General features: G+C 40.5%; 1 protein-coding gene across 1 annotated transcript in view; it reads left to right on the top strand.

Moving 5' to 3' along the window:
• Positions 1-2,386: 2,386 nt before the first annotated feature.
• Positions 2,387-13,855, top strand: part of cntn3b (contactin 3b) — a 48,969-nt gene continuing 37,500 nt past the window's right edge. Inside the window, exons 1-2 of the mRNA XM_073468333.1 lie at positions 2,387-2,441; positions 4,488-4,623. Of these exons, the coding sequence (XP_073324434.1) occupies positions 2,387-2,441; positions 4,488-4,623 (191 nt within the window). The remainder of the gene's footprint in view (positions 2,442-4,487; positions 4,624-13,855) is intronic.

Below are 13,855 nucleotides of genomic sequence, written 5' to 3'. Positions count from 1 at the left end.
TTTTCTTTACTCGTGTATGACAGTATATCATTTTGGGGATCTGAAGACTTCATCTACGGCTGTGGCACTAATGGACATGTTTTGCCATTTTCTGACATTTAATAGACCAAACAACTCATTAAGATAATAATCAACAAATTAACTGACAATGAAAAAAATAGTTGCAGCCCTACTTCCAACAACTCCAAGGCCACCACATCCACTTAACTTCTGTATTCTGTGTGTAGAAATAGAAAATGAGACATGCCCATGTTTACTATGGCTGTCACAAACAAATTCAAAACAAAGTTAATAATTAATCTCTGAACTTCAAGTGGCAATGGACAACTTTTCCCCCCTAGCTTTTCCAAGTGGTATTATTGTTGGTGTCACTGTTGCAATGACAACATAATCACTTCCATTTTCATCAAAGTCGCAAATATCAATAACACAGAACAAAACATGATTTTATTCAATCGTTTAGTCTATAATAGAAATGGACTGCCAGTTAATCTTCCTTTCCTGAGGGACCATGCGCCTGGTGACAGACAAAAATTGCCAATTTACCATTTATTAACTATGATTATTGTAAAGTGTTACCAAACTAACACATAATTCTGTTGAATTAATTGAAATACTACCAAAGTAGCCTAATAGTGTATATAATTGGCTAGAATTGAAGTTGTTCCTTCATTTGAGATGAGCTGCTGCCTCAGTTGAATGATAAGGAAACGTTTTTGTAACTTGCAGTTTACACAATCAACAGCCTTGCCTTTGTCCACGATTTGTAGTGCTGAATTCAAAATGCTTTCTAGGCTCTCAGATGGTTTGATTGTGCCTTCACCACGGCTTGCTAGTCTTTCAAAGAGAACAACAATAGCCCAGTTTACTGAAAGAGCAACAGCACCTTCAGCGCCGCATGAGTACTTCATGTTGTGCCTTTACACTGTCATATACATATTACAGACTTTCATGATCAAAAATGGTGGTTTGATGTTGAAAACAAAATAACAGCCCCAATTTTAACTGACCATTACCTACCAACAGCTAGTTTAGCCCTGCACGTAGCACGTCCTCACAGTGGAGCTGCAGGGGTGTTCGCATTCCTTCGCAGTCTGAACAAAGCCAGATAATTCCCAAATTTAGACTAACAAAAGGCTTGCTAGCTAGTCAAAAAGACTCAATATGTAGATAATTGAAGTTACGGACCACCCTCCTCCTCTTCTGGCATTAGCATGCTGCCTCCCCGCCTCCCGCCGCTGCCCAGACCAGTCTTGAAAAGTGAAACTGTGTGTAACTAAACTCCTGGTTAAACAGAAAACCAGCCCACCCTCAAAATGTCACAGCATTACAGAGATTAGTAACTGCAGTGTAATTGCTGAATTTCAAAATGTAGCCCCTTAACACTGTGTTACTGACAGAAGTAATCCCAGTGCTGTAATCCACTCCTCAGGAAAGCGTCGCTGCCCAACACTGTATTCTCCTGATGACAGTTATGCTAATGACATAGTCAGAGTCATTGTCTCAGGCTTGAGAAAGCTCTTCCAGAGCCACAGAGGAATACAACTGTTTTCACAGGCTGAGTAGTACTTCCTCTACAGTAAATGGCTCTTAATGTGTAAAATTGTTGGAGTGCCCCTTTAAATGGATAAATACTTTGTTAGTAAAAGGTGTGGTTGACAAATTTCTATCCTCTTAAAGAAAATATTATAATGTCAGTCAGCGTTATTAGATGACAATGAAACACAGTCTGTTTTCATTGTTTAACTGTCCGGCCTTCTTGTAATTCGTGCTGATCTAAGGGAGTGATGCATGTACATCAGAATGAAAATAGTCAGTTTGCTTACATTCAGTCGGCCACCAAACCCTTTGTTAAAGTATGAAGTGGCAATTTGTGGAGTGCTGGTACACAGTCTGCCAGCTCCTATTAATAGTCAAATAGGGAGAGAGACGTATCTTTTGAGGTCAGTCATTTCCCTCCTCACTTCTCTTTAAAGCGGCTGAATTGAGCTTGTTAGTCGGGATGAGAAACGCGCCCAGCAGAAGAAAACATACTCATTTAGCAGCTGTTTCTTCTTCTGTGCCACCTGAAAATCGCACTGGCGTGTTTTACCCTCAGGTTTTTTTGTCTGCTGCTGTTTTCCCCCCGTCGCTTCTCAGTTCCTCAAGATTCACTTTCCCTTCCCTCATAGTAACTCTGAAAATAATAGGGACCTATTATGTAACTTAGCAGTGCTGTAATCATGTTTTTTTGCTGATGAATGCTTGTCGTATTTGGATCAAAATGTCATATTTTAATCACATCCATAATTGCTTTCCCTTCAGATTAAAATTCTTGTATTCAAGGGGAGAGCATTCCATTCACGAGCAATTGGATGAGAGTCTTATTAGCCCTCGGCAACTAAAGATGATGTTACCATGGAAACAAATTGTTCTGCTATCAATCACTGGATGCCTTGCAGGTAAGATATTATAACACATTTCATATTTGAGTCTCAATGCAATTGGTGTCATGGTTTATGTCACGACAATATGTCCCCTAATAAATGAGTGTGTCTGTAATGTGTATTCATTACAGAAGCATGTCACCGTTTTTTGTGTTATTCTGTAATCTCACAGACTGAATGCACAGAGTATCTGCAAGGTTCAGGGTTATAAACAGCATTTCATTCTTAGTAAGCAGCGTTTCTATAAAATATAGAGTTTCATCCATTAGTGTTGTAAATAATCTCAGAAAATCTCTTCTCCTCAACCAAAAAGGTTACACTGATTAAGTTGCAGTCGTTGCATGTACAGCTCCCCAGCGTGATGTCCTTCACCGCTCCCTCGAGCAGGCGTCCTGCTGCGTTTACAGTACACTGTCAGGGACGACCGGGAGTCCAATCCCGTCCCTGTTTATGGCCTGTCCAGATCATTATCAGGATCCATGCAATGAATCCAGCCCAGCATTTTAGCACAATCTACTTGCCACCGCGCCTCATTCTGCCCTTGCGCGGCCACCAGGGATTTGAGCAGGAGAAGCAGCAGAGACACTCTACCAGAATGTCAACCCTTGTTCAAATGACATTGTAAATCCCAATGAATGTTATTCAAATTGGCTCATGGGTAATTCACACCCAGTACTCTAGGGAGCAAGATCCAAGCAGGCTCACCTTCCTAGCGGACAAGTGTTTTTTGCCACTTGGGCCTCGGTGGCTGCCTGTAGGTGCCGGTTCTTATTCAGTGTTGTTAACATTCACTTGGAAACTCTCGAAAAATCACTACAACTGATAACAATCATTACAACAAGTTGTCTGGCTCTATTGTCTGGGATTTCACAAAATACAGCTTAGACGTTAGTCTAAATGGCACTTTATTCAAATTCACATTAGGGAGAGGCTGATAAACCAAACTGTGAGGTGACTGAACAACACAGCAAAAGTTGCCGTATCTCTTCTCGATCTCTCACACAGTGAAATATGTTGATTCCCTGACATATTATCACCGGTTAAAGCCACGTGTAGAACTGCTAGCCACATGCTGCAATCTGTTAGCAGTAGGATATTAATTAGGCCTACTCTGGCCGTCTGTTGACTCTGCTTTCATTTAGTACCAGATTGTGTTCCACATCCTTTCCTTTTAAGCTGCTGGCAGATGAGTGCATCCTTATGGCCTCAATTAACCGGTGCATGCGTAGTATGACATAGACGGTCTGAAAATAGATCACTCTGCTTTATTTATCTACCCTGTCACTTGCAGGGAATCATTAATTACTTGGGAAATAAGTTAGAATTGGCTTTCTACATCAGCAGTCAACCATTGACGTCTTAAGCGTTCAACTTAAATCCTGTTATTATCTATCACTATGACTTTCTTCATGGCAATTAACACGGAACATCTTAGTTTAGTTCTATTACTGAGTATATGTGAGCTCGGAGCAACTGCATTTAACTTTCCCCGGCTACATTTAAACAATGTTTTGGAGTTTTGAAGCAAGGAGATAATAAAAATGTTGGACCGCGGCAACAGCATTTATAATATTTCATTCATCATGATGATAAAGTGACAGAGAGAGGCCAGGCAATGTGAGAAACAGGGCCTGCATGCAAAACTGGAGTAAACACAAGCCCCATGGTCAGTGTTTATGTGTGTCAGGTTCATTTAAAACAAATGCAGAAGCACACAGTGAAACAGATACTGAATATGTCAGCGTTAGCAGTTAATGCCTAGCAAGGGTAAGTGGGATTTACACAAAGTGTGTATACAGTACCTCTTGGAGAGTGTCCACATGTATGTCTTTGCTCTTCTACGGAAAGAGACACATTGTTCAGAGAATAGGAGACAATATGTACAATATATTGAGAAAGCAGTATACACTGAGCGTCAAAAAGGTGCTGTATTTCAGCAAGATGAACTATTTTTCCTCACCCTGCCTGTGTTTTCACTGTATTCTTCCAGTGTTTTCTCCTAAGGTCAAAGAGACAATTTCCCTGCCTTGTACTACTATAGACTTTCTCCCCTTTCCCCAGCCTGTACAGAGGATGTCATATTTCAAGGGCCAAGATGGAGGACGGAGCCAAGTGACCTCATTTTACCGATCAACTCCCCAGACCAGCGGGCTACCATCACGTGCGAGGCAGAAGGCAGCCTTCCTCCGCAGTACAGGTAAATTACCACATCAAAGTTCCATTCCCCACAAGCCTCCTCGGCTCAACTGTCTACCCGCCTCGACTCCACATCCACATCACATGATGAAAATCCATCGCTGCTTAATTGCTTGCGAATCTCCGTTGCTGCTTCCACGGAAATCAAAGAGGGCACCGATAGCGTTGATTGCTATTGATTTGTTAAAGAACGGCGTTTTTCTGGACATAAATGCTTGAGAGAGATTGCGCACCATCCGACTAAAAGACGGGCTTCAAAGAGCGCCTGCCTAATTGAGCATCAATTTTTTAATTGAACAAAGCTTATCTATTTTCAGCCTGAGCTATGATGTTGAGTTAGCTAGATTCAGGTTGATAGTGCCAACACCTCAGATACGAGTGAAGTTAACTTTATTAATGATACGATTTAAGCCACTGTGCATCTAAAGATGATGATTTAAAGTATGGAGCACGGCTAAAGAAATCATTAGCGGAGAAAAGGAGATTCCAGCGACTCATTTGCACCACAGATCCTTTGATATCTCCCCGGCTATTCCCCGGCGGTGCACAGAGCCTGCCTGAAAATGGCAGCTGGCGATGTTTTTTGTGGTAGATTGTGTTTCGGAGCTTGGTCAGCACCATGTAGATGCACAGCAAGCAGGGCAGAGAGGCAATAACCTTGTGAGTGACATTCCGTTAAATGCTTACATTTCCTATAATGTGTCTGCGCTGAAAACATGGTCCAGGCACAGCAGCGGGTGGTATCATTATACTTGTTGTGCAACCTGAGCTTTCCCAGGATGAAGCGGAAACTGTCACTGGCATTATTTCACCCGTAACTTAAAACATTCTGATGTTCACTGGTGGTGTTGAAGAGGTTTTCTCCTTTGGGTCCCTGGTGTTGAAGCAATAGTGGGAAAATGTGTAGATGTCAGTATGATCTGCAACTTTTACTCCAGCTGAGCAAGCATATAATATTACGAGGGCTGTTATGCACATATCATCACTATAATAGTGTAACATGTTAGCTACATATCAGAGCAGTGCCAATCAATATTTTATGTGAGCAATGGAACAAATGACTGCGTAAAGTGAATAGGGCTGGCTCATCATTAGAAAACCCACAGAGATTTACAACCAACTCTTCATTTCCCTTTAGCTTTATGGAGTGTTTTAGTGTCCTCCACCTCACTGTTTTGATTTTACATCCTGAAATCTTCACTGTTTTAGTATCCACCCTGGGTCCAGCAGCAGAAGGCACCTGTTTTAAGCAAAAAAAACCCTGATAAATGCACAGCACCAAACGTGAATTATTAGCTAGTGAACCAATGATCCCACTTCTGTCTTGAGTTCTTCCTGAGGTTTCATCTATTTTATCTATCTAAGTTTTTTGGGAAGTTTTTCTTTATCTTTATCTGAAAATTAATTCGACTTGTAGAGCGTTTAGTGGCTAAAGTGCCTGTTAAATTTGTCAGGAGTATTTGGATCAAAATAAAGCTTGAGGTTAATTTAATTTAAGTTTAATTTGTCTGGTCATTCAGATCAAATTAAATGTTTGGACGGCCTACCTGCTTGTCTATGTACCTGCCTACTCATTGTCCATGACCAGAATCTTCTACAAGGTTTGGCTTGCTGGCTATAGATCTATTACTTAAGCTGAGTGAGCTAGTTGCACAAGAATGGAAGAGAAAGTGTAGCCATTAACCTGCTAGCTTGACAGTGGTGAGTACTAACAATATAACAAAATGAATTATGATAATGTTAGGTGTTTTCTTCCATGTAAGTAAGACAAGATGTAAGTGTGTAGGATTTTTAGTTAGATACTTTAAACATTTTGCTTGCCTCCAACTTCACAAGATCTGGTGGTAACAATATATTTAATGACCCTTTCCATTGCTCTGATGTTATATAAACCTATTGCTATAAACTTCACCCTGCCTCCCTAGCGAGTCTTGTCTCATCTCTTATTTTGTCTACTTCTAGTGTTCTCTGAGTTCACTGATTTTCCACCATTTCGAAGCACTCAGCCTCTGTTTGTAACACAACACAACACAACACACACATCTGACTCTGGCTATATTCATCTAGGTCAGTAGTTCCACTGTTTGGAGTCAGTGCCCTCAATTATGAATGAAAAATCTGAAACCAGGTTTAAAAGGAAGAATTGATGTTTGAGTGAGTGAACGCTCACCACTCTGGATTGACGTGCTTGATAATGCTTTTAAAGACACACAATGTCTTCCCTTAATATTACTTTGAGGAAGGAGTCTGGGTTTTTGAGGTTTATTTGGGTTGCATCAGTTTTTCTGACACTGATCGTCCTTGACTTGTTTCCCTTCGGGCAAGGAGAAGACTGTTTTGTCCTGATGATAAAATAGAAAGCATAAATTCTTGCCAATTTACTTCACTAACACTGAAATTAGAACCTCAAAGTGTCCTGAGCAAACTGAAATAATGCCTTTAGGATGTGGTCATGCTGTGACTTTCACCAGATTCTGCAAACTATGCATGGGCCCAGACCCTGCAAATGAACAGTATTTGTATAATTAGATATGCCAAGCAAGAGGGTATTAAATTCAGAGCTCCTCACTTAATTTCCTCAGTTACTGCAGCTATTAAGAAAAATTCATCCATTTGGTTTAATATCCATAGAAAAAAATTGGGTCACACAATATTGAATTTGTCAGAGATGATGATGTCAGGGCGCCACTGTAGCACTGGAAGTGTCAGTCTTCTTGCAGTTGGGTGTTTCAGCATTCCTGCAATGATAAAGTGTATGTAAAATGTAGATAAAATGAAATTATGATCGGATATTACCTGAATCCAGTGGGCAAATACCAAATGTAATAGATTTCCAGCACAGCTGTAATGAACTATAGTATAGTAAGTAGTAATGCCTATACAATACAGAATGGTTTTAGTAGTTTATTTGTGTCATAGACATACAACTGGCCAGCCTTCATGGACTTTTATATGTCATTTAGACAATATGTTGCCATACATTAACAGACTGTCTATGTTTTAATCTATAAAGAATAAAAAGCATTATTGAATAATTAAACTGGAAACGGACAACTGACTTCCCCCCAGCGTTTCCAAGTTGTATTAATGTTGGCACTGCTGTCACAAGACAACTGCATCATTTCCGTTTCCCTCAGAGTAGCAAGCAACTACCAACAACACAGGACAAAACATGAGTTTATTCATTCGTTTAGTCTGTAATGGAGATGTGAAAGTGGATATAAATGGTGCCAGGCTGCCAGCCTGACTGGATCGCCAGTCAGCCCTCATTTCCCTGAGAGATTTTGTGCCCAGTGGCAGACGGAATTGCACAGTGAGAGCGAGGTTTATAGAAAACCAATCTAAATGCAGATGGTGTCACTCTAAAGCCAAGACAACGACCTTTACCTCATAACGATTTGTTAAAACAAAAAAATGTCTATTGCACTCCCAAGAAAAAAGAGCATTAGCCTATCATAATGATTACACTAGTACCTGCTTCTAAAAAAAAAACTCGAACCAAAGTGCATATATCTGCATGCTTATACAAAATAAATATATCTAGTCAAGGGATGCCTATGTCCCTTCCCTAAAATGGGTAAACTGTGAATTTGTTGGGGACTATTTTAACCAGTGGATTGGCACACATGTTGTTCTAGTGAGCATTTACAACAGCAGGACTGTGCATATGGGATTGAGTTAAAAAAGACTACAGTGCTCATGTTCAAAGTACTGAAGGTAATGGTAGGTAGTTTAGCTCAAGCGCAGAGGAATTTCGCCATATCAGGATTTGACTAGACCAAACATACTTTTAGTAGGATCAATTAATTCTGGGTGTTGGACTTTTAAAGGTTCAGTGAGTATGATTCAGTGGCATCTAGCAGTGAGGGGGCAGATTGCAACCAACTGAATACCCCTCACTTCACCCTCCCCTTCAGTGGCCACTAAAAACGCAAAAAATGCAAAAGGCCCTCCCCAGACCCACTTTCTGGTTTGTCCATTTTAGGCTACTATAGAAACATGGAAGTGCAACATGGTGGAAGAGGCTTATTCTAAAGTCCGTTTTTTTGTTTCAGGTGATTGTACGCTGATGAAAACTTATTATATATATTATATTACATTTCTGCCTGTTAATGCCCCTTTTAATGGGATTAATTGACAGTAAAAAAAAATATATATCACCAACCTTATCCTCAAATTTGTGTAAATCATTACCAGTAGCATCATCAGTTAAGGACTATCAAAGAGCAAGTGCTTTTCAGACTCAGTGTGCGTTGATACTACCCAGTAATCACACATGGAAAAATCCATCATAGACCCAGAGGACCAGGATGTGTTGCGGATCTGTATCTTGGAAAATGTAGAAAACCACTACATGCAAGTGAAAACAAGGGATGAGGGAATGCAATGTGAAGTTAAACTTGCATAATTGCTCCTGTAATATACTGAACATAACAGATTGTAGATATCTAACTGTGATATGGAGGTAGAGAAGTCATTAATCAGGCTGTTTGACAAGTTCGAAAATTCTGTCTGGCTGATTTAAATGGTCGAGCACAGATAGCAGGTATGATAAAATGAGAACATCAGGCTGTCATTTGTGTTTATGCTCATGAGCTCTGCTAGTTAGCTTCATTCTGTCTGATTTTGTTTCCCGACACCTCACTCCACTCCGCCTCACCCACTCAGTGACACGGTGAGAGTACGACTGGGAGCCCTGACAGTTCTTCGGTTGACAAATAGTCCAGCGTAGCACCAGAGCACACTCCGGGGCTCAGAGCTGTGCTTTATGAATACACCTGTCACTGTGTTTACTATGAATCTGCTGTAACACAGGATCAAGGGCACCGCAGTGATTGGAAAGGGGGAATAAAAAAGTACTCTGGCTGGTGTCTGCTATCATGTAATGTGACTTCAGGCAGATGTATGACTCTACCTTTGTTTACGGGTCGGCACAGGGTAACAGGGACATAAATAGAACGGAGAGCGTGTGATTAGAAGAGGTTTTTTCCTTTTTTTGTTATGAATTCAGCCGCAGCTTCGAGTCAGATAACAGGGCTGAATAGAGAAAATGTTTAATTGATTTTTATCTTTTGGAGGGTCACTTGTCCTTTTCAATGGTTAGAAAACTCTGTGATCCTTGGGCTTTTGAGATCTTACAAAACCAGTGGGATAAACTGGAGGAATGCAGACCTGTGGTCTTAAATAAAGGCTTTATTACTGAATTTCCAGATAGTCGACACTGTATATGGACTTGTGCTTCATGCACATCCATCATTTATTTACATATTTTAATTTAATTTGAATAAAACAGCATATAGTCATGCTACAGATTGTAACTGTGAATGGTTTTATGCCTGCAGATAAAGGTTTTATGCACATACACTATATATATGTTGACATTTCACTTAATCCATAGAATTTTTTAAAGCTGATACATACACAGGAAACACACCCACACACACGCTAACACACACTCACACTTATACAAGGTGGTTTTAGGAATATTTATCGTGTTACATTTGGCTTGAAGGCCAAACGAACATCAATTTATTAAAGAGCAGCAGCAATAACCTACTAAACATAATTGTAGAGAGTACCCTGGTCAGCAGTTGAATTTCCATTATCAGCTCTAAGCTCTGCGTGTGTGCGTGCGTGCTTGGTGTGTGTGTAAGAGCGAACAGTATGTGGTCTGTGTGGTCACTGCCGTCTCTGTGGGTGTCTGGCCTCAAGGAAAGCCAGGTGAGCCAGTGCTGCAGTACAATCCCCGGTCTATTTGATGAGGAGACCTCATGCAAAATTGATGTGAACCTCAAGGTCAGGGGGAGTTCATTCAGAGCATGCTCAGATCAGCCCTCGCCTGCAGCACACCGCAGCAAATAGGACTGTTCCCCCGGACTCCGTCGGACTTAGCGTAAGCTCCTCTCGGCCTGATGGGGTGGTGGATTCAATATGATTCACTTTGGGCTGCTCTATCATTAAGACCTCTGCTCTGCCTGCGTCACCTTTCTGTTTTCACTCCTCCTTTGTATTTGAAATGGAATTATAATGAAGGAGAAAGGGAGCTATTTCCTTTAGAATAAGAAAAAAAAACATTGCTCTGATGTTTTGTGCTCGTTAGCAATACGCTGGCCACAAACAGAATGCTGCCTCTCGGTTATGGTTACAGTTGTATAGTTATCCAAAGGAGTAATAGGGTATTGTTTTGTGGTTGTTTGCTGGCCTCTTCGGCTTGTGGCCCCTAAAACAAAGCGATGTGTACATGTCACATCTCCCCCATCACAGGTTATGGCCTTAATATGGGCACGAGTTGTGAGCAGTTCTATCAAAGAGAGATGGTCCGTTCACAGATTGTTTCTTTTAAATCACTTTCTGAGGCGTGAAGAGGTGAAAATGAGCAAAATGAGAGAAATGTCAGATGTATTATGTCTTTAATCCTGTCATGTATATAGCATACAGTATATCGCCCAGTTGGTGAGAGAAGAACTCTTTCAACCCAATCGGCAGAATACTGGCAATGTACATTTTTCCAAACCACAGATATGTTGAAACGTTACATTTCTTTATGCATTATTTATGTTTATTTAGGTTCAATTTCAAGGTCAACTAGGAAAAGCAGGATATTAAGAGCCATATTGATGTTTCTTGGCAGCGACCTCTATTGGCCATAGTTATTATTACAGCTGCAAAGGAGGAAGTGAGGAGAGATAGTATAAAGAGTGGAAAGTCTGTATAGGGAGGAGGTTGGGGATGGATAGTCAGGTTAAACAAGCACAGGACTTTCATTTAGGAGACCGCTGTTACTAAGATCCCAAATTGCTTGTACTAATCTGCGTGCGCAATCTAGAAATTTGCGGGCGATTTACTAAGAGTGATTGCGTAAATGACAACAGGTGCAAACGTGTTGGAGACACGCCTATTTAAATGAGGGTTTAGCATGTTTGATGGTTTTCAGCATGGCGAGTTTGAGAGAGCGAAAGCACAAAGTGAAATTCGACCCTTTGGAATTAGAAGTGTTGGTAGAGGAAGCAAATAAATATTTCAAGCGAATAAATCGGTGAAAAAGTTAATGCTGTTGGAAAAAACAGGCGAACAGTGGATGAAGTGAAAAGGAGATACCAAGACATCAGAAGAACAAAAGAAAAATTGGCGTATAATAAAAGGTCTGCAAATAAAACAGGCTTCCATTGTTTCGGCATCTCCTTCTTGCAACAATAACCGCAGCCATGTGTGCGCAAGTACGCATACAAACCGTTTGCACCTCCCTTTGAGATGTGTTAAATATAGAAGCAGTTTCTATGAGCAAAATTGTTTTCAGGTTTGATAAATCACTTTGCACGTGCTAAATTAATATATTTACATTTTCTCCACCCAGAACACGCACAATTAATGCCCCATATTGCATATTCATTGCTGCAAACGTACTAACTGGATGCAGACGCGCTATTTTGCACCTTTGACAGACGCAACCCTTTTTGCGCACTGTTAGTAAATCAGTTTGTACAATTTTTTGCGTGTGCAAGGAGTTTGCACACGTTTTAATACACGCAAACCTTTAGTAGATCCGGCCCTTAGTGTCTAGTGTGAAACCTTAAGTCAAAAGTGAGTTATTTTAACTTACTAATGGAGTGAAGTTAGGTCACATATGTAACGTAACTTAAGTTACTAACATAACGTGATTTAAAGGTCTAATTTGTAAGAAAGATCTTTGCGATTGTAGGTCGGCTCGGCCACCATCTGAAGCACCATTATTTTGTGAGTTGGGAAACCCAAAACATCAGTTTTTGTTGAGCTTGATGAGGCACAAAATCAAATGTCTTACAAATTGGACCTTTAAACCCAAGCCACAATGTCTTCCTAAACCTAACCCAGTAGTCTTGAAATTGGGACCATTAGATTATGGTCCAGTACGCTTCTTGTTGGTATGCTGCAACGGTCATGTAGTTTTGGGACCAGTGATAAAGGCTGTTTTGGGAGTGTGGTAATGCACCAACTCAGTTGTTTTGATATAAGGATGTGTTGATTTATCTTGTGCCAACACCATGCTTATGCTCTGGTTAGGTTTAGGCACAAAAACCACTTGGTAAGGGGGTTAGGTTTCGGAAAATATCATGTTTGGGCTCAAAATACCTGCTTTAATCACCACAAACACGGCTGGAGATTGTCCTCAGGTCTGTTGCAAAATATCCAGTGGTGCCTTCTCGCCTCTAACTCCACAACCATCTCCCTGCATCTCCTCATGTGAAAGTAACGTCACAAATTTGAATGTGATACGAGATGTTTTGCAGAAATGTGACTATGGTTGGTATCCTATGACGCCTGTGAATATGAACGCATCAGTGGTTTGCTGCCAACATTTTGTCCTGGCGACTGGGCCGACTCTTTCATTAAACAGTCCTCGAGATGTTTTTGTAGTGTTGTTTGAATGTTTAGTGAGAATTATCTACCCATATAGTGAATTCCCTAAAAAGTGGTGTGCAATCAATAGTCACTAGCCGAGATTTATCAGCACCACTTTCTGATAAGGTGCATCTTATGAATTGTTTATACATTCCGACTAATGGCTTCATTAATAGTTAAAAAGTCATTGACTAGCATCCTTAGATCAGTCGTAAGCCATTAATAAGCACAACTTTTTAAGTTTTAGCTGATCCATAAAACATTCATTATTTACTTATTAACCCCATAATAAAGTTTTAAAAGACACTTAATTAATCACAACCTATTAGAAAGGGGCACTGATTTATCTACCATCATGCACTGTGCAGACATGACAAAAAAAGCAAATTTACTACCAGAAGAAAGGAATGACCCCAGTAGTATTAGTATATTGTGTTAATATAGTTCTCGCCATAGAACTGAAATGAAGGATCAGTGAAGTTTTGTGCCTACATTGATGATCAGGTGCTGGATGTTGGAGGTCAGGTACAAAGTAGGGTTGCAGTAGATAAGACTGGGGCTGATATTCATCCCATTCTCTCACGTTAAATCATGGCGCTGTGTTTTATCACTGGGAGGAAAAGGAAGAGGCAAATCTGTACGTATGTACGGAAATTAAACAGTCTTACAGCAGCAGTGAATGACTGGTCCATTAAGAGAAGGCTGCATTCCTCGCCTGTGTTTTTTAATTCCACTGTGTATATAGGCGCCTCAGCTTGTGTCCTGCTGATGTTTCTTCACATTTTCTGAGTGCGAAGATTCACATTTTTTCACGTACGCTCACTATGTGAGAAATTACAAGTGCTTTAAATAGT

The sequence above is a fragment of the Pagrus major genome, chromosome 6, assembly GCF_040436345.1.
Source record: "Pagrus major chromosome 6, Pma_NU_1.0".
NCBI classification, from domain to species: Eukaryota; Metazoa; Chordata; class Actinopteri; order Spariformes; family Sparidae; genus Pagrus; species Pagrus major.
The sequence above is the reverse complement of the archived record's forward strand: the minus strand, read 5'-3'. Positions and strand labels throughout refer to the sequence as shown.